Source organism: Sitophilus oryzae, unplaced genomic scaffold (genome assembly GCF_002938485.1).
Source record: "Sitophilus oryzae breed Bouriz unplaced genomic scaffold, Soryzae_2.0 scaffold_115_pilon_pilon, whole genome shotgun sequence".
Taxonomy (NCBI): Eukaryota; Metazoa; Arthropoda; class Insecta; order Coleoptera; family Curculionidae; genus Sitophilus; species Sitophilus oryzae.
The window spans coordinates 583856-611009 of NW_022145793.1; the positions used below are offsets into that span (position 1 = coordinate 583856).

Here is a 27154-nt window from a genome sequence, read left to right on the forward strand (position 1 = left end):
GGAGAAACTTTTAAAATTTTTACTATGTCAAAACACAGTTTACTCTCTGCAGAATATGATACCAAGAAAATATTTCGCATTTAATCTGCTTTGTATAGCCATATAAAAACTGCTTATTTTGTGAATAAATTTGCAGGTAAAAAATTATTTACAAATTCCAGCGGACATAAGTGGAGAAACCTTATCTTGTTCTTAACATTCTGTGAGATATTCTCTTGTTAAAGCGTCTAGATCGTGGTATTGGGTTCACAGAGCGTTAAAAATATGCCGCGCGGGATAAATTTTTAAATGGAATTAAACAAATTGATATTGCTAGACACTTAAATTTACATAAAAGTGTTGTGTGCAAACAGATTGTATAGATTTTGTATAGAAGAAGATTAGAATTTGTATAGAAGTGGTAGGACAACTGCCAGTATACCCAGGCCCGGAAGACCCAAAAAAACAACTTCGGCGACAGATAAAATAATAAGAAGATATTCACTTAGAAATCCATTTTGCACTGCGGAGGATATAAGGAACGAATATCCCTTTATTTCAACATCTGTTAGGTCCATTAGACGGCGTCTGAAACAGGCTCAACTAAATGCCAGAAGGTCTGCCCGAAAGCCGTTTATTTCTAAGAAAAATAGGCAGGTCCGACTACAATTTGCATTGGAACATGCAAATTGGACCTATAAGCAGTGGAAAAATGTACTCTGGTCGGACGAAAGCAAGTACAATCTGTTTGGTTCGGATGGTATTATGTGCGTGAGACGTCCTGCTAATGAGAGATTCAATCCCAAGTACACCATACCCACCATCAAACACGGAGGTGGGAACGTTCTAGTCTGGGGTTGTTTTTCTGGTCATGGGGTCGGGCCCCTTATTCAAATAGATGGAATTATGGATCGTTATATATATTTAAATATTTTCCAAGAAACAATGGTACCTTATGCTGAATCCTCTCTCCCATTAACCTGGAAATTTATGCACGATAATGATCCGAAACACACTGCCAAACTTATTAAGGAATTTTTAACCGAGGAACAAGTTGAAGTGATCAAATGGCCAGCTCAAAGCCCCGACCTGAACCCTATAGAGAACCTATGGGATCAACTAGAAGTCGATGTTAGGCGTAAAAACAGGGACAAATTTAAAAATAAAGATGTTTTGTTCGCTGCCCTATTACAAGCCTGGAATGAAACATCCGGGGACGTAATAAAGAACTTGATTGAGTCTATGCCCAAAAGGTGCCAAGCAGTCATCAAAAGTAAAGGCTATGCAACCAAATACTGAGACTAGCGACTACAAATGTATAAAAAATACCAGTTTCTCCATTTTTGTGTAAACATTTTCGTTCTTGTAAAACGGCAGCAAATAAATTTAAAAAGTTTCTCCACTTTTGGCCGGTACTGTATGTGTAGCATATTTAGTTTCAAAAAAAAAGTAGCAAAGTAATGAGAAAATCACATCATTGTATCTCTACTCGTAAATGAGAAATCCCATAAAACACACGAAAATGGGACATCATGTACAGATGTGATGCGCAGTAGTGAATCGCAGTAGTCTACCAGACAGCCCGCGCTTTGGTCAGGAGAGCATAGCAAAAGATATATTAAAGAACCAGTTTTCTTAAAATTCTTGTTTTCTCGACGGTGCTAGCTCTACAAGAGTTGTTCGAGTTGCTCCACCGACGTTGTACTATTATGTTTTTATTAAGGTTAGATTAAATTTGTGAAAAAAATGTCAAAACGTCCGTTATCGTACAATCTTTATCCGTTGACGGGCTAGAGTAAAAAATTTACGGATGAAAAGTGGCGCGAAAACGCTATGACCAATCAGAGCTGCTTTGGACCATCGATCGTATCAACGGATAATGGACGCATAAAAATCAAGCTTTAACAGCGAAAGGAGGCATTAACTAAACATTTACTTTCTTTAAATAAATCTTATAGCTAATAAAATATTATCTGTAGCTGATTTAGTAAAATTTGATATTAGATTTTTTATGGTTCATTTTTTAGTGTGTTTATTATGGATGTTGTATTTATGTTCCAATAGTTTTAAGAGGCATTCTTTGTTTGTTGCAGGATGAAATAAAGAAGATTTTAATGTTTGTTAAGTATTTCAAGCAGACGGATCGGAAAAAGCTCGCAGCCATGTTGTCTTTGTGGATCTCAAACGGCAGTGTGCCCTTCGCGGCCGTACTTGTGCTCAACAATTCTCATCTTGTAAAGGTAAGAACATTCTATAAGTGCCTCTCTCTATGGAAACTACTTGGATTGATTTTTTAGCCAACTGTATACCAAGTTGCCTCAGCTTAAATAAGCTCAAAGAACCAATATCAATAGTCTTATTTTTTTCTTAATCTCGCTAATTCTTAGAATGTGACGTGTAAAAATCTGTTTGTTTCTAGGATCACTTGGCACTGGACTTTCTCATTGACATATTCAAGTACTGGAGCACCGAGAGGGGCGTGAACTCGTTGTACTCGGCGGTACGCAAAGCGAACCTGGAGCAGCATTTCTCCACATTCATACCTGACACGAAACAATCTCAGGTAAGACTATACCAAAATAAAAACATTTATCCAAGTCTTCTTTTGTTAGCGTCGAAATAACAATTACTTAATTTGACGTACGACAGATTTGGTAAAGTAAATTAACACCAGTACTGGCATTCTGAGACTGAATATTCTCAGAATGTTATCGTAAGTTGTTACAGTAAATTATGAATTAAAAGTTCTACTGTGAAATAAAATGGCATTTTTAAAGAAACCAGAAGGACACTGAGACCCGTTTAACTGTTCTATTTTATCGTTTAGGTCTATTTTAGAAATGCCTTCCAAGAAAACGGACTGGAAGAAATCCTGAAATTGTACGAGGATCAACATCAACAAGCCGCTAAAAAGGTCAGTTACAAACCGATATATACCGTGCGGGCAACTCTTACTTTTGGGTCGGTATTTACATGTGTAGTAGTAAATCGCGTAGGGATCTTATTAAGTAGGAATAAGAGAAATGCGACGGTGTGCTGTTGCGGCGTTGTCACATTTCTCCGGTACGCCTTTCCCTATCAAGTAATATCACGATTGCAACCCGCTTATTTTTAAAAGACTTTTTTTTCGAAAAGATTCCTAGATAAAATCGTTAGATATGTTTTTGAGCATCTGAAATGGATTTATAAGGATATCGTTTGGGTGTCCATATTTTTTTATAACGAGAAAACGTCAGTAATCGCGATAACTCAAGAACAACTTTAGATATTGAAACTTTTTATTATTTTGAAGTTTGAATATTTTAGCAGATGTTTAAATGAGAAAAATTCGATGGGCTTGTTTTTTTTTGTTCAAAAATTTTAAAAAAACCCTCCATTTACTTTTAGTGTGTAGCAATTTTTAGCAATTGTGTAACTTTTTTATTTAAAAGATTTTCACATACTGCCTGCAAAGAAAATATAGCAGGAATTATAAAGAAAATTTTTGAAAAAAATACAATCAATTATTTCTAATGGATTTCGAGATATCGATTTTTGAATTCAGAGTTCTAGTAGCGCGACCACTGTCGAACGCCAACTCAATTCCACGTATTTTTATCAAAAGTGCAAATGTTTCTGATTTAAAAATTTACAAGCTATCAGGAAAATTACAAAGACTGGTTAATAAATAAACAAATAAAATATAACGAGACGTAATTAAATCATAAAGCTGAACGCATGATATACACCCTTCTCTAGAATTTTAAGTACTCATTGGGGCGACCAGTCGAACGCGACGAATCTGCTGTATCCCATTCCAAGTCTCTTAGTAATGTGCACAGATTCTCGGTTTATTTCATAAATTTGGCAACGTTTTTACTGTTCTCTCTTTCTTCAGTACATTATAAACGCATTGTACTCTTCTTATATCTGGAAATGTCGACCTAAAACTAACCTTTGCCAGCCTATAATATATACCTATGATTTTACTTATTTGTTTATCTGTAGGAATTGCAATCTCTGTTGGCTGACGCTCTGGCCGAAAACAAACCCCTGCGCGACGTGATCGCCGAAATCAAGGACATAGCCGTCAGGGACAACATTCAGCCGCACGAGACCGTTTGCATTATCTGGACGACCGTTATGGATATTCCCGAATGGTCCAAGAAAGAGGTAATTATTTTTATTCACAATCTATGAAGCGTAGAGGTATTTACTAAGACTGGGTAAACCTGGTCCTGCTTCCAGCGGGGCAGGTACATACATATAACGTGCTTCATAGTTTCTCTTCACTCAAAATGATATTGTATCCACTAGTGGGATAAAAATTCTTCAATTTCCTCTCATTCTAATACTTTAGCTTTTTTCACTTTGTATCTTCTGGATTCTCTCGTCAAAAAGAAAGACACAAAGCTTACCATATTTTCCAATATCTGTGTTTTTGTAAGCCTTTCAAGTAGCCTTTAACATGGAATACTTTGGCCACTTGGATGAATATCAAAGTTCTAACTCCTAAACATTCTACATCATAACAATTCATTTAAACCAAAAACTCGATACAAAACTAAAATGTCAAAATGTCAAAAATAAAAACACTAAATCACCACAATACACCAAAACACTTTTACTTTTACACTGGATGCGCGTTTCGCTAACCATGTTATAGCATCATCAGCAGATGATTATAAACTAAAGTACAATCTACAAGTTGAGCGTTTATATACTCGCTCAGTGTGCACCGAGTGGGCGTGGCAGAATCTAGCCAACCGAGTCAGAGCCCACTGAGCGTAACAGTTTTCCGCCACTAGAGTAGTAGGAACAAAGAACTTGAAGGAATTGGACCGTTGTCTCTGTTCATACTATCTTTACATTTATTAATTATGCATCTAATTGCCTGTAATTTGAAACTTGTTTAATTAATTTTAAATTATTAAGATCTATACAATGTTCTTTATCAACAACATGTTCGGCAACGCAAGATTTATCCGGTCTACCATATCTTATCTGAGCTAAATGTTCTTTAAATCTAGTTAATTGATTGATCTTCTAGTTTGCCCAACATATTTCTGATTACAGTCTTTACAAGAAATTTCATAAATACCCGACCTTTCCAGTGGAGGTGTTTTATCCTTTGGATTACCTAATAATTGTTGTAATTTATTATTAGCACTATACACAAGTTTATAATTGACATTCTTAAAAATTCCTTGTAGACCACGGGATAACTCTATCAAACGGTATCGAAAAATATTTAGATGTATCTTTCTCCACTTGAAAAGTCCACTTTCCAACGAAAGATATGAAATAAAAAGAGATTACATTAGGAATGTAGCTGAGTGTAATGGATATTCTCCTTCACTAGTTGATAAATTAATTAGAAAACGTAGGTATAGGTTAATGATTTCTGAAAATTCGACTTTTCAAGTGGAGAAAGATACGTCTAAATATTTTTCGATACCGTTTGATAGTTATCCCGTGGTCTAAAAGGAATTTGTAAGAATGTCAATAATTATAAACTTGTGTATAGTGCTAATAATAAATTACAACAATTATTAGGTACCTAATCCAAAGGATAAAACACCTCCACTGGAAAGGTCGGGTATTTATGAAATTTCTTGTAAAAACTGTAATCAGAAATATGTTGGGCAAACTAGAAGATCAATATTAACTAGATTTAAAGAACATTTAGCTCAGATAAGATATGGTAGACCGGATAAATCTTGCGTTGCCGAACATATTGTTGATATAGAACATTGTATAGATCTTAATAATTTAAAATTAATTAAACAAGTTTCAAATTACAGGCAATTAGATGCATATGAAAGCATCAGAATTAATAAATGTAAAGATAGTATGAACAGAGACAACGGTCCAATTCCTTCAAGTTCTTTGTTCCTACTACTCTAGTGGCGGAAATCTAACTGTTACGCTCAGTGGGCTCTGACTTGGTTGGCTAGATTTTGCCACGCCCACTCGGTGCCCACTGAGCGAGTATATAAACGCTCAACTTGTAGATTGTACTTTAGTTTATAATCATCTGCTGATGATGCTAACATGGTTAGCGAAACGCGCGTCCAGTGTAAAAGTAAAAGTGTTTTGGTGTATTGTGGTGATTTAGTGTTTTTATTTTGATTTCCATGGTTGTCAACAATCATTTTAATAATCGCGCCCTGGATAATGTAACTGAAAGTTTATTTGGTATCGATTATAGGTGTTCTCTTTTTTTGTCATTCAGTATACATTCTGGAGAACATTTTACAAAACTAGGTACCGATAAAAAGAATCCTTTTAAGCAACCAATTATCTTATCTACAGGAACTAGTGACTGACCAGGCCGTCCGCCACCTCAAGCAGTACACCGTGCTGTTCTCGGCGTTCACGAACGGCGCGCGCGCCGAGCTCTCCCTCCTGCTCAAGGTGCAGGAGTACTGCTACTCGAACATGACCTTCATGCGCGCCTTCCAGAAGATCATCATGCTGTTCTACAAGACGGACGTCATTTCGGAACAGGCCATCCTCAAGTGGTACAAGCAGGACTACAACGTCAAGGGCAAGATGATGTTCGTCGATCAGATGAAGCAGTTCGTGGAGTGGCTGCAGAACGCGGAGGAGGAGACCGATTCTGATGCGGAGAGCGACTAAAGTAAGTCCTTTTGATACATATGTAGAGTCTGTAAAGACTGGGGATGAGGTAACCGTGATTTTTAGGGTTCCGTACCCAAAGGGTAAAAACGGGAACCCTATTACTAAGACTTCGCTGTCCGTCCGTCCGTCTGTCACAAAGGTCTATCTTATGAACCGTTATAGCTAGAGAGTTGAAATTTTCACAGATAATGTATCTATGTTGCCGCTATAAGAACTAGCGGTGGGAACTATCGAATGGTTACTGAATGAATGATTTCAACTATGGAATGGTTTTATTCGAATAAAATCATTCATTCATTTGTATACTAAAGCATATGTGACAACCTCGCCGTGCGACTAAATGGTTATCGTTGGGCCACGAGCCACGACTATCGAATGATTTTGATAAATGAAATTTAGTATTCGTTTGATTTTTGTGTGCGTCAGTGCATTATTAGTTTTTCCAAATTTTTATAACTTCGTCTTGTAAATACTATGCTATTTTTGCGTTTATTAAAATATTTAAAATACTAAAATAGTAGTTTTTTTTAATTGACGATTGTGTGCGAAGTGGTCAAAATTTTTCCGAAAATTTGTGTGATTTTCCGTAGCCCGATCTTTCAATTATTTAATTTTATATGGTATATTATGGTTAGGTTAGATTGCATTTTTTTAATGGGAAATTTTGAGAAGTAGCAATTTTTAAGAGAGATGAGATGAACTTAATTTTAAAATACATATTTGTATTTTAGATGTTTTAATAATATGAATTAGTTGAACTTAATAATGATATTTAAGTAATGTGGTTAAGTAAAAAAGGTTATCGAACTCAAATTTTGGGGTGATAAAATTAAATTGAAAGTTTTACACGTGCAAATTTAAAAAAAAGTTAACAATGTTTGTATTTTGTTTATGCTAATTCTCTTACTTGTAGTTTTTTGCGAAGAAATATTTCATTTATTTTTTAAAGTAAATGCCAGTAAAAGTAAATATTATTTTTAAATAGTAATATAAAGTAATAAAAAGTAATACAAATAATTTTGATTTCTAATTTTTTATTTATATTTTCCTTCCATTACATTTGTTTATATTTCATGATTTTAAAATTTGTTGTTAATATAACAAATTAGTTCTGTAATTATTCTTATTTAATAAACCAACGTTGCCACATTTAGAGACTATATTATTTTTAAATAGGGTCTAATATAAATACTTTTGACTTCTATTTGTTGTTTATATTTTGTTACTACTTAAAAAAAATGTTTATATTATTAAATGATTTTAAATTTTGTTGTTAATAGGTATAACAAATTATTACTGTTATTATTATTTATTAAACCAGTCTTTGCTTAAAAACATTAAAAATCATTTTCCTACATCCAAAATAAAAAGTATTATTGCAGTGTAGCAACAGAATATTAATAAAAAAATGCAAAACATTAGACATACTATCCCTAACTAACGAATGCTAAAGAATAATATTCTTTGCTAATACCAACTAATACGAATATATGGCAACAGCGCCCTTCATAATGTATTTTCTGTGTAAATACTAGCACCTCAATAAAAAAAATAATGTGTCCTTATCTTTATTTAACTCCGCAAAAAATCAAAGATGCCGGCCTCTTTCATAGCATTGCGTCGCCGGACGACAACTAAAATCCAGTTTATATTTTATTAAAATCGATCCTGACGAATAAATGAATTTGATAAATGAATGGTTTTTGCTGCTGAATTACTAGAATACAATATTTCAAGGCAGATGACGCATCTATTCGAATAGTTTTCGACGAATGTTTTCTTACTAGCTATCGAATTATTCGAATGAATTGCAACTATCGAATCTTTCGATAGTATTCATTCGATAGTTCCCACTACTAATAAGAACAAATGCTAAAAACAGAATTAAATAAATGTTTATAAATAAATCTTTTTCTTTCTTTTTTTAAAAAAAATCTTATAAGTAAGAATTTTACATAGAATCTTTCATGTCCTCGGTGATAGATATGTTTCTGAGCATCTGAAATAGAATTATAAGGATATCGTTAGGGTGTCCATATTTTTTATAACGAGAAAAGGTCAGTAATCGCGATAATTTAAAAGCTCAACTTTTTAAAACATAACACGCGATAACTCAAGAACCATTTTAGATATTGAAACTTTTTTTTTTGAAGTTCAGATCTTTTACAAGATGCTTAAAACAAAAAATTGCTAAAATTGTCCCTGGCTTCACCCCCTATGTTTGGCACCAAAAAAATGGCATTGGTATAATTATACATCACATATTTTGCTCCAGTCATTGGAATTTTGATGAGATATGTGTGGCAACATTGCATTAAATTCATTTTTTTTTGTTTTCAGGACATCTCAACATCAGGACACCAAAAAAATATATAAAAAAAGAAAAATAGTGCCACCGATAACGACCCAAGAAGAGAACGGTAACATTTTTTCCAATGTATATATTTATATCAATTTTTTTTAAACTAATATATTAACTAATAACATATATATGTGTAAACATTCTGGTGCCTTACTGTGTTGGTGTGCGTTCCGCAGGCAATAGTGACCATGGGTAATTGTAATAGAAAGACCCGCGTAATTTCTATTTAAAGTAATTGATAAAATTGTAACGAAAAAACGAGCTGAAGTTTTAGTAGTGCATCGGAAAAAATGATATTTGTATCAAATTGTAACGCCAATATGTTATGAAGAAATTTACTGTTATATATAATGATTTATTGTCAATTTTTTTAATATACAGAAGAAATTTTAAGTAACGATTGCGTTTTTTATTTTCGGTTTCTTGTTTCACACGATGTCTCTTTTGTATTCTCGATCAATAAATATTTTTACAGACTAATAAAAAATCACCTTTTTTACACCCCATTTTTTCCCTAATATTTTAACAAACAGTGTACAGAGTGGTCCGAATTGTATTCCGGAAACTTCGGCAGCATATTCTGCAGATAAAAATAAGTAAAAAAGATCGTATAAATGTATGTCCTAAAATGATTAGTTTCGGAGATACAGGGTGTAGAAGTTTCATTTTTATTTCGATTTTTTCCAAATAATTTATGAAGTAACGTCAATATTTCAATGAAAATTGGTGTCTGGGGGTTTCTTCTGGGAGAAATTTGATTTTGATGTCAATATGACTCCTATTTGTAGGACGATCAATAAATATTGTACGAGGTTTGTTACATGTGTTGTAACTGTTGTGATGAATAATAACTTTTTGTCCTTACCTGTATAAAACTACGGGAGTTTTTCTATGTAAAAAACGTCGCAAATGTATATCTTTTTACTCCGTAGTTTTATGCAGGTACTGACGAAAAGTTATTACTCTTCAAACCAGTTAAAAATATGTAGATGGCGCCCTCTACAAGTAAGAGTCATTGACACTTGAGACTGACATCAAAATCAAATGTTGACGTTACTTCACAAATTATTTGGAATTCTCTTACAGTAAATATCATGTTTTTCTTACCAATTCCACTAAACACAATGCTTTAATTGATAAAAGCAGTATTTCCTCCATGATCTTGGCCAGAAACTAATCGAAAACAGCAAATAAAACTTCCAGTGTATGTACGTTACTCTTTAATACCGTATGATCCTTTGATATGAATAAGAAGACTAAGGAAGGAGCATAATGCTATCCATGCATGGTGGGCGGAAAAAGGACTCTAGGGTGGGGATCCTTGACAGTTCTGTTTGACATTCATTTGACACATTTGAATTTGATTTGAAATTTTGTAAATTTGTCAGTCTTTACGGAGCTTCTCTTATGTTATTTATTCTACTACTGATAGTTGTGTAAAGGTAGTAAATCTAGATGGAAATTGTGGCAGAACTTAAATTAACAGTGACACTATCGCGATTTATCGAAAAAAACTCTAAAATAGTTGGTTGTGTAGCGTGCGATAGATCTCGGCAAAAATCGAGTGAAATAATGGAACAACTTTTCGCTAGTAAGTGACTATATAATATACATACGTGTAGTAAACCGACCATTTATTAAATTTACTTAAATTAACTAATTATATATTTTTTCTTGCATTTTTGCTTTTATTTACTACTTGTCAAAGAATTTAGATACGTCAATTTGACTTACCTGCTTCAGTAGCGTATCGGATGTTTGTGTTAATAAATAATAATTATTAAAACTTATCTATTTTTATTATAATAATGTTTTACCCAATTTTAATAACTACCAACATTTAATCACAACGTAAAATAAAAAAATATTGAATCTATCCCACGTCTACCCTACATCATAGTTTTACATTTTTTAAATAAAATTAGAACGGCACTGATAAACCGGAATTTAAGTCGGCCATATTTGAGTCGCATCGCGGCGGACCTAAGATTTTTGATATGCTCCTTCCTTAGTCTTCTTATTCAAAGGTATGATCGAATAAAAACGGCGTCAGCGATGGCTATGAAATGACGATCGATGACATTTTCCATATAATTTTACATATAAAATGACAGCGATCTTCATTTCATAGCCCTCGCTGACGCCGTTTTTATTCGATCATACGGTACTTCTTACCTGACCATTATAACTGACAGATAAAAACGTTACGTGTAGACTGAGCTTTATATTTGTGATGTTCCATGGTTAAAGGTCTTAGAAGAAATGAAAAATGACATTCATAAAATTTTATTGTAAAAATTATACTTATTACACCTTCGACCAAATCTTATATCATTATTTATAATATATTTTAGTTTACGATATTCAATAACAATTTGATTTCTTAACAAAATAGTATAATTTTTTCTCTAAATATACAAAATAATAAATAATATTCCGCGACTTAGAACCTACACTTATCACATTGGTTATTAACTAAGAAATTTATAATATTAGTCTTTGTGAGAAAAAATACATACATCTTTTCGAACGAATATTTTTTAATTCTATAATCATCTGAAATAAAGCCTTTTGTTTTTATCAGGTAACTGTCGATTATGCTTTCGATTCATCTCAGATTAATAATAATTGCACTTTATTTTTTGATTTTATACACAAAAAAATGTATTGCGTTGACTCTAAACAACAAAAAATATAACTATAGCCTTGAAATAATCATAAATATTATGTCAGTTGACAATAATTAAAAATAAACTAGAATATACGAGGTAAAAATTAGAATAAAACATAACTAAAACTGAGAAATATAGAATGGGACAATGACTGGCAAGAAGAATAAAACTGACAATGGTATTTTCAGTACTAAAAACCTTCATCTTCAATAATAATAATTGATCAGACTTTAGTTAGAGATTTTTCTCCTTGTTCGAAATGTTTTTTATCACACTAAAAACTATTAAAATTTTAATCAATACAAAAAAATAAATCTAGAAACAGTATTTTAAAAAAATATATACAGGGTGTAAACAAGGATTTAAAAAGACGTCATGGTAGGCGGAGAAAATAATGTCAGTTCGGGATGTACTAGGTTTATCGTAGTTTTTTCACAGTTGTAATTCAAGTAATTGGGAAAAATATAATTTTTAAAATTTTAGTAGTTTTAACATTTTTAAGAACTTTAAATAAAACAAGAATTTCAGTGATATGCTGAGGGAATCATTAAAAAATTGATCATATTATTTTTTTTTGTTTATTTTGACGCTATTGATAACAGCTGATAAAAACACTCAAATGTGTTAAATGTTTTGCCAACCAAATGAGCAAATCCAGGATAGCCAACAATTTGGGTTGACACTTTGTGCATACAAAAGCGGAAACGGCAATGTTATTTCAAAACCTACTGGTTTTTAGAAAAATTAAACGTAAAACCTATTATTTTCTTCCTTACACCCTGTAATTAGGATAAAAATTCTCTACAAATACTGTCCATTTTTATTAGATCTATTTTTATCTATGCTAAAAATCTTTTAACTGATACAAAGGTTTTTGAGATAAATTTAAAAAAAAAACATGGAAGGTAAGGATAAAAAAGTAAATAGCAACATGCCCTTTTTAAAAGGTAACTAGGTAACAGTAACTTAAGTAAATCTAGATTAATGTCCAGCACCAGCACGAGTTCAATGGATTGAAAGATATATTATTTGATTTTGCTACCAACAAGATATTTTATTAAGAAAATTACAAATTATAATGACCTAATTTTCATGAGATTTGAAGAAGAAAAAAAGTGAGGTAAATTTATAATTGTAAAACAAAATTAATATAGGTAACTTATTTGTAATTGAATTTAATGAATTTTCAAAATATTCATATCAATTTTCAAATGCTTAAAACGCTAGGATTTTATTAACGGTAACTAAATATCTATATTATGTAGCAAAACCAAACTTCCAACTTATAAATCGTTGAGTGAAAGGTCTAAAGAGAGTTCGACGCCATAAGGAAAAAATGTCCCATTTTACGGCCTCTGGAATACATTGTTCTATATCCCAGAAAATCATATACATACAACGGAATATACTGCAGGTACCGCATGAATTCTTGTCCCGATACTAAAGGACAGATATAGAATATAAATGCATTTACCACATAAGTCTATGATTAGGTTGTCAGAGGTTTTCTGCGCTTGCACGATGCTGTGAGCACTTTCATTGGACAGTTCCAAATCATATGTTTACAAATGAAGTTAAAGACGTTCAAATAAAACCAGAGATATAGAGAGTATAACCACTTTAGCATTTCGGCGCAAGCGCACTATCTCCATTTCCTAAACAAGGACGAACTTTATATGTTTTTCACAATATGTGCCATCTCTCATAGGGAGATTCCTCACGTACAAAACATTTATTTTTTATATCGACATGGGTCCGATTCTGCTTTGTTTCGTAGCTACAAGGGTTGAGTCTTCTTTTTTTTCAATTTATTATAATTTACTTCCAAGCGCCTATAGCGATTCGAATGACATTTTGAGGGTGAAGGTTACTTTATATATTACATAATTTAATGCTAATAAAGCGTCGAGAAGATGCAACAGGGATGTGCATTCGATCTCATCAAGGAGATCGAAATCGACAAAATATCAAGAGAACTTTTAATCGGCATTAAACGGCCTATACGAGATGTGCTAAAAGAGAGAAAAGTCAGTGGCACACAGTTTGTTTTTTAATAAAAAAATATTCCAGTAATAACCCCTTTGGACGTCTCTGGTGAACCTGTTGACACTTTAGCATCAGTTATAGTAGCCTTATTGACTACATGAAAAAAGTAAATAAATTCCAGTCAGTGTGTAGAACTATCGCAAAAACTTTTATAAACAAAGCACGGCTAGAAACGCAAGTAAGACTATACAGGGTGACAATTTGAAAACGAACAGTATTTAATATTACCTCTACCGATGATAGTATGAAAATTTGGCGAAACACGTCAATTTACATATCAATGGGGGACAATTTTTGAGGCATTTGTTGTCGTGTTACTTTCAACCCCTTGACCCCCAGGGCACCTACCCCTAAAATTTTAAATAGCAACCTCTATTTCTTTTACCATTTTTGTGTTTCTTATAGAATTCTACATAAACTGCATTATTTTTTTGAGAATTTTATAAGGAACACAAAAATTGTAAAAGATATAGGGGTTGCCATTTAAAATTTTAGGGCTAGGTGCCCTGGGGTCAAAGGGTTGAAAGTAACACGACAACAAATGCCTCAAAAATCGTCCCCCTTGATATGTAAATTGACGTATTTCGCCAAATTTTCATACTATCATCGGTAGAGGTAATATTAAATACTGTTCGTTTTCAAATTGTCACCTTGTATAATACATTAGCGGTACCGATAGTATAGTCTATAAAATGAATAACTTTGAATTTTGACCGTTATTTTTTACCAACATGGCAAATATATAATCCCTCTATCCAAAAAGTTACTGATATTCTTTAAAATGAGTGCCTGAACGAATCAGATAGGTAACTCTTTTTATTTTCGTGAAATAGAAAAGGAAAATAATAAAACAAGTGACAGTTCTTCCTATTCTTGCAAAAATCAACGCGAAATGTCATAATTGACAAAAGTAAAATGTCATCAGCCTTTGACATTTCTAAATATCAGACCAATGCCGTCTCTAATAGAACAGTCTCGGGACGAGATTTATGACGTCACGCTAGTTAGATACCACGGATTAATAAATATGTTGTAGAATACATGGAAAACATAATTATTCCTTGTATTTTTGGTTTGTATTTTAAAAATGATATAGTTTACATGAAATATACATAATATACAGTTAATAAATACAATATATATACCGATTTATAGTAATAAATACTTTGGCAAATAAACTATGAACCATACAAATGCAGCAAATGTTTTATAATATACAAATAATGAATAGGTACATAAGATAATGGGTAAAATGTAAAATATATTTTAAATTTTGGGGTTTGAAAATCGATCTAATTTAACATGAAAAGCGATGGCTATGAAATAAAGATCGCTGTCATTTTATATGTAAAATTATTCTAAAATTTTTGATTTTCTTGGGATTTAGGTTCGGGAAAAACGCTGATTAAGTTTTCATTTGGTTTTTCATTATTTTTTTTGGTCATCAGTGTTGTGTCATATGATAAAAATAGTGTCGAATATAATCCAAAAAATTACATATAAATATATATGTAATTTTGAATAATTATATTTTCCATGTATTCTACAACATAATTAATCCGTAGTATCTAACTAGCGTGACGTCATAAAACTCGCTCCGAGGCTGTTCTATTAGAGACGGCATTGCATCAGCATGGCCGCAAGCTGCTAACCTAATAGAATTTACACTAGAAAAGCCCGCAGGAACAGTCAAATTCAAAGTTATTCGTTTCACAGAATTGAAAACCCTTTTGGACGTCTCTGGTGAACCTGTTGACACTTTAGCATCAGTTATAGTAGCCTTAATGACTACATGAAAAAAATAAATAAATTCCAGTCAGTGTGTGGAACTATCGCAAAAACTTTTATACACAAAACCTCTATTTCTTTCACCATATTTGTGTTTCTTATAGAATTCTACGTAAACTGCATTATTTTTTATTCGTTTCACAGACTACATTATTTGGAAGTGAAGCCTAGACTACCCCAAAAGTTAAAAATCAAAGACTCAACAACGGAGATGACAGTCTTAGGAAAAATAAAAGGAATAAGTAGAGAAGATAAAATAAGAAATGACACAGTAAGAAATGAACTAAAAATAAAACCATTAGAAGAAAAAGTAAGAGTATATAAAAACAAATATAAGCAACATGTTGAAAGAATGACAGATGATAGAATTCCACAAAAATGCTACGATATCAACCTCCAGGAAGGAGAAGTCTTGGACGACAATACAGAGATGGTGAAGGGGAACAGGTTTTTAAACCTAAACCGAAGAAGGATACGACGACGACGATTTAAAAGTCCCTCAAAATATTTTTTTTTATTTTGAGGGACTTTTTTATCCTCAAAATTTCATTCGAATCGGTAGACACTTAGCAAATTATAATAAATTGAAAAAAAAAGACTTTAATCCCCGGTAGCTACGAAAAAAAGCAGAATCGGAATGTTGGTATAACGATTGTTAATAGTAAGGTTAGGATTAATACTCGAAATATGAACCAACTTTAAAAAGTGTTTTGGTTTATAAAAATATATTATCCTAATTTTCAATTTCCCACCCTTAAATGGTCTCAAAATGACGGTAATTGCGGTATTCTATATTATCTCGGGACTTTAAGCCCACGGCCACACAGAAAGCGTTTTTAGCGTTTTTTGCGTCTCAAGCGTTTTTTTGCGATTTTCCCGTTTTAAGCGCTTTTTTAGATTGGTGTCCATTAAAAACACGCAAAAGACGCGGCAGGCCTGCAGTTTCTATCAAGATGTCAATTAGTAACGTCACAAGCTCGTGGATTCCCGGCCCGTCCAACAATCAATCCTGTGAGAGAGAGATAGGCGAGATCGGCGCCGTTAGCGTTGAAAAGACGAGGATAAAAGATTGCTGGGATTGAATTGTGGACGGGCCGGGGCATATATTCGGAGACAAACACTATCTACTGCTAGTGCCAGTGGTGTGTGTAAAAATAATAATTATTATTTGCCATTTATTTTACGAATTTTAGTTTATATGTGTATAGTTTTTTATGTTGTAGTGTTGTGATTAGTACTTATAATTATAATATTATAATATAATAAATAATTATAATTATATAATAGAATAGTAAATATTTCTAGTTGCTAATGCAATTTTAGGACATGATTTAAGAAACATTTTGGAGTGAAACTTCTTTACGCGCGCTGGGAGTAAAAATTCAAGGCCGTGACATACGACCTAGTGAGACGGCCCTGACACACGAGCCCGTTGTAACGAAACGTGTTAACGGCTTAGAAATACGTAGTGACGTGACGTGTATTTGTGAGCAGTCCACGTGTTTATAAGAAATATTGGTATTTTAATACAAATTTTGTAAAAGTGAATCAAATTATTACGTGTAAAAAAATATTTGTTACACGTAAAAAACTATTTTTATTATTTTACGCGAATAAAACTGTTACACGTCAAAAACTATTTTTTATGCGTATAAAACTATTTGTTACTGGTAGAAAACTATTTTTTACGCGTATAAAACTATTCGTTACGTGTAAAAATCTATTTGTTACACGTAAAAAACTAATTTTTACGCGTCAAAAACTTATTGATTCTGGTAGAAAACATTTCTTACACAAAAAAAAAATATTTTTTACGTGTAAAAAACTATTTGTTACACGTAAAAAACTAATTTTTACGCGTCAAAAACTTATTGTTTCTGGTAAAGAAACTTTTTTACCCAAAAAAAATATTTTTTACGTGTAAAAAAACTATTTGTAACACGTAAAAAAAATATTTTTTACACGTCAAAAACTATTTTTTTCTGTTAAAAAAACCTTTTTGACGCAGAAAAAAACATTTTTTACGTATAATAAAACTATTTTTGACGCGTAAGAAAATATTCCTTTAATTTAGTACTTTTTCAACATTTCAAACTACACTTTTTCAGCCATTTCCTTCAAATTTTTGAATTTAATAAAATAAAATACCCTAAAATGAAAAAAATGCATACTATTTAATTTATTTTTATTGTATTATTAAATATAACGTCCGCCTATGACGGGGTCTCATCTTAGAAAACGCTAAAGACGCTACAGAAAACAACCTGATTTGTTTTCATTTGCGTTTTTTGCGAGACACGCCGAACGCTACACGCTTTTGGTGTGGCCACTCCTATATAATCCTGTTGTTTTAGTCGCTAAAGACGCTTCACGCTAAAAACCCAAAAAAGGGTTTCTGTGTGGCCGTGGGCTAACACGCGTTAAAGTTATTAGTTATTATTTAATGTAAAAAACAAGGCAACAAAAAAGAATAAGGGGTAGGGCGCGAGCCATCTTTAAACCCATTTCAATCAATGCTTAAATACCTAGCCAGGCGTGCCATCATGACGTGCCGTACTTGCCGTTCTCGAACACGCCCTTCCTGAAGAAGGGCGAGAAGCTGGTGAGGGCCTGTTTGGTGATGGGGCCGCCGTACGCCAGGGGGCAGGACGGATGCGCCCTGCACGTTTCGATCAGTCTGCGCAGGTAGGTTTCCAGCTGGCGCTTGCGCGTCTGGGCGACGGCTTCCGTGTTGGCGAACAGGGTCTTGGAGGGAAAAGGGATTTTCGACACCTAAATAAAATGCGTTTAGTAGATAAAATACAAAGCATAGTCTTTGAGGCGTTTTTTTTCGATGGTACATACACACACCGGAAAAGTCTAGGGATATTACAATTTTATCCAGCCATCGTCAGTAATTTTATTATTTGCATTTCTGATATAATAAAATTAAAATAAACAAATAGTTTACAGGACGTATTGGAAATAAAAATGCTAAATTTACCGATTGATTTTTATTGAACTCAAAAAATACACACATTTTTTTTTATTCTAAACTGTGAATTAAAAAAAAAGATAAAACCATTTTTACTTAATAAAGGGTATGGCCCCCTCTTCTGTTCATTACAGCCCTACATCGGCTCTCCATGCTCCTGATCAGGTTGTCGATCTCTTCTTGAGGTATAGCCTGCCATGCTGCATTCACGGCCCGAACCAGATCCCTACGAGTTTCACGAGGCATACCCATTCTCAAAATTCTTGTTTGGACCGCGTCCCATACATGCTCGATGGGGTTGAGGTCAGGAGATTGTGCCGGCCAGGGTAAGATGTTTAATTGATGAGCATTGATAAACTCACTTACCACTCTGGCTGTATGAGGCCGTGCATTGTCATGCATGAGAATGAAGTTTCTCCTAAAATCATTGGCATATGGTAACACGACAGGCTCAAGAATTAAATCACGATATGTGATTCCTGTTAGAAACCTTTCAAGAACAACGAGATCGGTTTTTCGGCCTAACTGGACTCCTCCCCAGACCATAACTGTTCCACCTTGATAAGGGTGCACTTCCTGAACATGATCCAACCGAATAAGATTTCCCGGTTCTCTCTATACCCTAAGCCTTCTCGAATCCGGATGAATTCGTGAAGAGAACATTGGCCCATTGTTCATTCGACCACTGAGCATGATCTTGAGCCCACAAATATCGAACCTCTCGATTTCCTCTCGTTAAGGGTTGAGCTCTCCAGGGGGCGTCTGCTTATTAAGTTGACCTCTCTTAATCTATTGCGAACAGTGTCAGGACTAACGGTTACATTATGTGTTTCCTGGAGAATTAAACTAAGCTCTGGTGCTGTAAGAGGCGGTCGGCGTCGAGCATTTAATTGTAAAAAATGATCCTGCTGAGGGGTAGTAATGCGATGTCGCCCTGTGTGCCTTTCAGCAACATCACCACTTTCACGGTAGCGTGCACTTAATCGCGATATTACACTTTGCGTCGTATTTAATGCTCTAGCTACGTCGATTTGGCGCATTCCAGCTTTGAGCATACCCATGACCCTCAGCATTTCGTCTCTGTTAAGATGTCTACGCTCCATAATGTCGTTTAATACTAAACAGAGTTATTTGAATGAATTCTGGCCAGTTATCATAAAAACATAGCCAGTACAGGTTAAATTCGAACAATTGATGCTAGGTGCTTTTTATACATTTGACAAAAAATGCACAAACACTTCTGTAAATGTCCCAAATTTAGAAATAACTAGTGTGACTACTTCGTTTCAATCGAAGTAGAAAGAATCGGCCTACAAATATGTGGTTGTTTATCCAAAACATTTATTTTTAACTTTAATAAAATGATATCCCTAGATTTTTCCGGTGTGTGTATTTTAGAAACTATCTATATTAACTTATTTCTATGTGAATTACGCTTTACCTGGTCCTTATAACGAGCTTTCATCGCTATATGTAAGTCCCTAAATCTACTGTATCTTCTCAAAATCGACCATCGTTCGTCGACTGTACAAATTCGAACGTCGTATTCGTAGTGAGTCTTGGTGCCGGCTCCTCTCAAACAATAACTGGTAATACTGATTACTGAGTCACAATCGGTATCTACGATTAATAACCATATATAAAATAAAAGTAGAAAAACTCATGTCAGTATTATTTGAAACAATCTTCATTCGTTATATTTTCAGCAACATTTTCTTTTCTTAATTTTTTCAGAAACATACAGGGTGAGTTAAATAAGTCCAAATATTTTCAGGGCTGGTAGATCTCGATAAAAGAAACATATTTTCTCTTTGCCGTTTCAAATAAGTCCAAAATTACCGAGTTATTCAAGTTTAATTATTTTTAGAAAATTGATTTATTTTTCAAAAATTTGAGTGCCACAGGATTTTTTCTGTATTTGCATCCCTTGTAGTGCTGTAACCATGGTAATATCAGAGATTAATAAATTATTATTATATTTCTTTTTCTTGGTATGTTCTTTGCTACTGACCTTTCTCTTGTATCGATTTTTTCTATCGTATCGACCGTTTAATGTCATTTAAAGGTTGTATCTTGATATTTTGTGGATTTCGATGTCCTTGATATTATGTATGCGCTTAATATTACAGTTGGGGCATAGACAAATGAAACAAGTTTAGATTGGAAAGTGCCCATAAGGACAATGTAAACACTATTTGGCGCTATTCTTAAAACGGTCGCTCTCCAAAGCTTTTGATAATTTCGGATCGGCTCGGCTTTTTCCGGAATTATGTCGCCAAATATTATTTGGTTTATTTATGCTGATTTATTATTTTCTTTTAATTTTATAAATAAACTACAGGGTGCTAACTGTATACAAGAAACTTTATTTTATATACAGTACCGACCAAAAGTGGAGAAACTTTTAATATTTTTACTATGTCAAAATACAGTTTACTCTCTGCAGAATAGGATATTAAGAAAATATTTCGCATTTAAGCTGCTTTGTATAGCCATATAAAAACTGCTTATTTTGTCAATAAATTTGCAGGCAAAAAATTATTTACAAATTCCAGCGGACATAAGTGGAGAAACCTTATCTTCTTCTTAACATTCTGTGAGATATTTTCTTGTTAAAGCGTCTAGATCGTGGTATTGGGTTCACAGAGCGTTAAAAATATGCCGCGCGGGATAAATTTGACAGATCAAATAAAAAAAATCATAATTGAGAAGTATCATTCAAGAATTAAACAAATTGATATTGCTAGTCACTTCAATTTACATAAAAGTGTTGTGTTCAAACAGATTAATTTGTATAGAAATCGTGGGACAACTGCCAGTATACCCAAGCCCGGAAGACCAAAAAATAAACAACTTTGGCGACAGAGAAAATAATAAGAAGATATTCACTTAGAAATCCATTTTGCACTGCGGAGGATATAAGGAACGAATATCCCTTTATTTCAATATCTGTTAGGTCCATTAGACGGCGTCTGAAACAGGCACAACTAAATGCCAGAACACCTGCCGGAAAGCCGTTTATTTCTAAGAAAAATAGGCAGGCCCGACTACAATTTGCATTGGAACATGCAAATTGGACCTACAAGCAGTGGAAAAATGTACTCTGGTCAGACGAAAGCAAGTACAATCTAGTCTAGAGTTATTTTTCTGGGCATGGGGTCGGGCCCCTTGTTCAAATAAATAGAATTATGGATCGTTATATGTATTTAAATATTTTGCAAGAAACAATGGTACCTTATGCTGAATCCTCTCTCTCATTAACCTGGAAATTTATGCACCATAATGATCCGAAACACACTGCCAAACTTATTAAGGAATTTTTAACCGAGGAACAAGTTGAAATGATCAAATGGCCAGCTCAAAGCCCCGACCTGAACCCTATAGAGAACCTATGGGATCAACTAGAAGTCGATGTTAGGCGTAAAAACAGGGACACATTTAAAAATAATGATGTTTTGTTCGCTGCCCTATTACAAGCCTGGAATGAAATATTCGGGGACGCAATAAAGAACTTGATTGAGTCTATGCCCAAAAGGTGCCAAGCAGTCATCAAAAGTAAAGGCTATGCAACCAAATACTGAGACTAACGACTACAAATGTATAAAAAATACCAGTTTCTCCATTTTTGTCCTCATAGAAATAATTTTTTCAAAATTTAATAGAGGATTTTTCCAAAAAAAAATCTTGTGTGTATTTTTATGAGACAGTTATCCTATGTATAAATATATATGCTTTATAAACATTTTCGTTCTTGTAAAACGGCAGCAAATAAATTTAAAAAGTTTCTCCACTTTTGGCCGGTACTGTAAGTACATGTATGTGAAATACCTATGAAACATTGGAAACCGACGTTATGCCACGATCCACGATGGTTTTTGCAGCTTACAGTTCACAACATAGTTTTTAATACCACTTTTTCACAATTATCACGGGTCTGAGTAAGTAAAATTTAAATTAAACTCACAAAATAGCAATAATTACTTTGAGAATGGACGCTTTAAACACTTTTCGGTATTTTTTCAATGAGAGCGGTTTAAATTTTAAAAGATTTTATAATTTTTGAAGATTCTGACTTTGACAAGAGAAAATAATTTCTGTTATTGTCTGCGGTTGGTCTTAGCAACCGCTATAGCAGCGCCAGATCGCGTACAACGGTCGCGACCCAAAACAATTATATATTTTGACGGGCTTTCCAATATAAATGTATTTCCTTTGTCTATGATCATACCGCGGAAAAATGTGCCATCAACAGACAGTTCTAAAGTTTTCTAAAATATACAGAAAAATTTAAAAGAAAATGTACGATTTTCAACATATTTTTGGCGAAAAAAAACTCAGATGTGTTCCTGGGATCGAAATATTTGCACTTATTTAAGACCTTGTATAATAAGAAAATATAATCTATAATATAAACTTACCAGTTGTTATGGAAGGCATCGATCTATACATTACTTGATTATATAATAACGGTAACCTATTATTTCTTATCTGAAATGAAGAAACTATAAGTTTACATAATATAAAAAAATAAACACAATCTTACTTGTAAGGAAGACGAATATAAAGCACTTGTTGAACCTGTATGTAAAGGCTTAATTGGACTGGGACTATCGACATCCTGTAGTGGATGTTCGGTTGCTGGTGACAGTGCTGAAGAGGACCCGTATTTTAACGCCATATACTGTCGCTGTAGTTGTTGAAGAGCCTAGAGAAAAAAACATAATAGTTTTCAAACAAAACACTATATTTTGTCACAAAAATGTTTTGCAATACTATCTAATCATAATACTAATAATAACTGATAAGATATTGATATTAGTGTCAGATAACACCATTTAATTTATATGAATAATTAATAAAAGATGTTTACGGTTATTTGGCCATCCAGATGCTCTTTGGGCACTTGGTTGTCCAAATTCCTCAAAATGAACTGCTTTTGCTGCGATATAGTTTGAGCTAATTTACGCAACGTTTCGGCATCCCTTCTTCGATTTTTTCTATTAATTGGAGAATGGTTTTCCACAGAGCTGGTAGTCGATTGGGAGTCGCTTATCATCCCCTAAAGGAAAATATAAGACAAATATCATACAAGTTGTACCGAAAAAAAATTGCAACAAACAGAAAAATGTTTTGTTAAGTGTATAAAACCGTATAATTCTTTTATAGGAAGCAATCCAAAACGATTGAAATAATTGGCTAGTACGATTTTATTTATTTATTTTTTTTTAAAACGTTAAATGCCGAACGTTTATTTTGCTACTTTTTCGAACTAGTAAATTGGACTCTTAACGCATGAATATACTTGCTACATGTGTACCGCATATATTTTCCTGTGCCGTTTCTTTTCTCTCCTCTAAAATTAGGAATAATGGAGTTTGCAGTTTATCACATTTCACTGACAATATGCCAACTTTTTATGGTTAGGACCAATGACATCGAATCTATCATACTGATTGTTATTAGGATTTTTAGTTTGTTAAAGATGATTTTTTAAGTGTAAAATCAAAATAGATTTATATAATGATTGAAAAAAAGTTAAGGGAAGAGTACGTTGGATATTACATACTAAATACCGAATGATCGAAAAAAAAACGGTATAGAAGACTGCTGGTAATAACAATCGAATATAATTTTGGCGAGGTCTATTTCTAGATGTCATTTATTAAAAATTGACATAAAGCTTGTCAAAAACTAATACTAATTATAGAAAAATTATAAAAGGATAGAACGTTTCCAGAAACACAAACCGATATCCAAAAAAAAAATTTCGAATTTATACTACACCATTTAAAAATCAAATACAACCTTAAGGCCTACTACTGCCAGTAAGTGCCATTAAAAAATAAACAAGAGTAGGGGTCATGACATATCACCTCGCCAAAATTATCACTGATTGTCATTTTTTACGCCGTTTCTTTTTTCGATGGTATAATGTTTGTGGTAATAGAGCAATGTATTTTTTGTTTTGTTTATTAATGCTATAAAAAATTATATAGTTTAAAAGATGAATGCATCTTTGTTTGATATGTTTTATAAAGCATTACTTATTTTTTGTTTGGTAATTTCTAATGAAAAGTTAATTATTTATTCAGTACAAGGTCCCGATTATCCGCGAAGAAACTGTTCCAGAAATAAGTAAATATTTTAGAAATTTTCTTTTGTTTAACAAAGATCTTTATTATTGTTGCTATATAGTAATATTTTTATACCTAATATAAAATTGTAATTAGTCACGACAGTTTTAAAATATTCTCATTTTCCACCGTTGCTTCAAGCAAAATAATAACCATTAATTCACATAAATGTTTTATAAAAGTCGTCGTCGGCTCGTATTCATTGAATGCTTGATGGATTATATTACTACTGGAGCAATTTACAGACTTTATACTATGGAAATGTGCATATCATAATATTTCAATTAGTTATTTTCAATTTATTGGAGTACAGAAGTAGTCATTTTCAAAATTTGAAGAGCCATCGAGCACAACAATATATCGTATCCAAAAATCATACCGTATGATCGAATAAAAACGGCGTCAACGATGGCTACGAAATGAAGATCGCTGTCATTTTATATGTAAAATTATATGGGAAATATCATCGATCGTCATTTCCAAGCCAGCTGGACGCCGCTTTTTTTCCCGGTATTTACGCGGATATAATATTAAATTATATATTACAATCAAAGTAACTACGCCCATGACACACTTTCTGAAGATCTCTGAACAGCGTTGCCATTCTCACGGGAATCCTTCATGACTGCGATCAGCCCGTCTTGTTCCCACTCGCATAGAGCAAAAACGAATGTCTGATTCTGATCTTTTCCTTTTTATGAATGAAATGCCGGGTCTACTTTATTTAGAGGTCATTGGTTAGGACTAATACTGGAACCTTTGAATAAGAAGACTAAGGAAGGAGCATAATGCTATCCATGTATTCATGCATGGTGGGCGGAAAAAGCTCTCTAGGGTGGGGATCCTTGACAGTTCTGTTTGACGATTCATTTGACATATTTGAATTTGATTTGAAATTTTGTGGATTTGTCAGTCTTTACGGAGCTTATTTTATGTTATTTATTATTTATTCTACTACTGATAGTTGTATAAAGGTAGTAAATCTAGATGGAAATTGTATCAGAACTTAAATTAACAGTGACATTATCGCGATTTATCGAAAAAGACTCTAAAATGAGTTGGTTGTGTAGCGTGCGGTAGATCTCGGCAAAAATTGAGTGAAATAATGGAACAACTTTTCGCTAGTAAGTGACTATATAATATACATACGTGCAGTAAACCGATCATTTATGAAATTCGCTTAAATTAACTAAATTATATATTTTCTTGCATTTTAGCTTTTATTTACTACTTGTCAAAGATCAGATGTCAAAGAATTTTTGATACGTTAATTTGACTTACCTGCTTCAGTAGCGTATCGGATGTTTGTGTTAATAAATACTTATTATAACTTATCTATTTTTATTAGAATTATATATTTTTATAACAATTTTAATAACTACCAACATTTATTCACAACGTAAAATAAAATAACACATTATTGAGTCTACCCCACGTCTACCCTACATCATAGTTTTAAATTTTTTAAATAAAATTAGAACGGCACTGATAAACCGGAATTTAAGTCGGCCATATTTGAGGCCCATCGGGGTGTACCTAAGATTTTTGATATGCTCCTTCCTTAGTCTTCTTATTCAAAGACTGGCACCAACCATAAGAACAAAAAAAAATGAAAAAAAAAACTTCTAAAAGATAAAATATAGTATAAGCAACTTTTTTTACCTCGTTACTAGACAAATCGTCGCTAAAGTTTTCTTCGTGATGATTCCTGATCGAGGAAGGCATCAGTTCCACACCGCTGTCGCTCATCAATTGATCGATAGATGGCGCTACTCCCAGCTTTCCGTTTTCCACGGGAGAACCGCAACTGTTGGGCGCCGTATGGTAGGTGTCGCTGCTCAACGTCGCCGAAGACTGCACCTCGCCCGAAGTAGGCGGATTTGCGACGGTCGAATCAACTGAATTTATTCGTTTTAAATTCAAAGTTAACCTATTAAAAAAACAGTCCTAGTTACAAGGATCGACCACCCAGATAAAAGAAAATTATAGTATTTATTATACAGGGTGTCCCAGAAATGAGTGCAAATATTTTAACTGGTAGTATAATTTTTCTTGACATTTTCCGGGAAATTTGAAAAAACTTTTTAGTGCTACTTGTTTATTCACCTGAGATTTCTCTACGGTGTATCTAAACCTTGCAGTGTTGCAACCTCCTATGTTATCCACATTCTACATAGTTCTACATTTATAAATTTATAGACATAATATATTTCTACTCAAAAAATTAGGAATGTTAAATTTAATCTTTTATCAGTGCTTATTGTTAATAATTATAGAAAAAAAAAACACATTAATTATTTTTAGTACTTACCCTTTCAATGAAACTTAACAAAAACCACCGAAAATTAACTAAAACATTACGTTTATGACGTTTACGAAAATCCTTGTTATGCTGCAAAATAGCTTTATTTTGGAATAAATTTAATAAAATGATTCATCATATTATTCACAATCAGGTCACAAAAAAGAAATTCATAAAATGTTTATCAACGATACAATGTTAAGCAACGTTGCCGTAGTTACAACAATTTCAAATTCAAGACATTCGAAGCAATCAAATTCGTATTAAATTTTA

The 27154-nt window shown here is 33.1% G+C and overlaps 2 protein-coding genes across 2 annotated transcripts in view; one reads left to right on the top strand and one right to left on the bottom strand.

The window, feature by feature from the left end:
- LOC115887357 (protein krasavietz) overlaps window positions 1-9363 on the top strand; it is a 36202-nt gene extending 26839 nt beyond the window's left edge. The window contains exons 5-10 of the mRNA XM_030906778.1: window positions 2073-2219; window positions 2399-2542; window positions 2807-2893; window positions 3967-4131; window positions 6274-6601; window positions 8944-9363. Of these exons, the coding sequence (XP_030762638.1) occupies window positions 2073-2219; window positions 2399-2542; window positions 2807-2893; window positions 3967-4131; window positions 6274-6600 (870 nt within the window). The 3' untranslated portion in view covers window position 6601; window positions 8944-9363. The remainder of the gene's footprint in view (window positions 1-2072; window positions 2220-2398; window positions 2543-2806; window positions 2894-3966; window positions 4132-6273; window positions 6602-8943) is intronic.
- An 8454-nt stretch (window positions 9364-17817) lies between these two features.
- The window catches only part of LOC115887365 (kinesin-like protein Klp98A), a 30248-nt gene continuing 20911 nt past the window's right edge, over window positions 17818-27154 (bottom strand). The window contains exons 18-23 of the mRNA XM_030906783.1: window positions 26242-26509; window positions 23316-23504; window positions 22989-23150; window positions 22864-22933; window positions 19887-20065; window positions 17818-18243 (exon numbers count right to left, since the gene is read on the bottom strand). Of these exons, the coding sequence (XP_030762643.1) occupies window positions 18013-18243; window positions 19887-20065; window positions 22864-22933; window positions 22989-23150; window positions 23316-23504; window positions 26242-26509 (1099 nt within the window). The 3' untranslated portion in view covers window positions 17818-18012. The remainder of the gene's footprint in view (window positions 18244-19886; window positions 20066-22863; window positions 22934-22988; window positions 23151-23315; window positions 23505-26241; window positions 26510-27154) is intronic.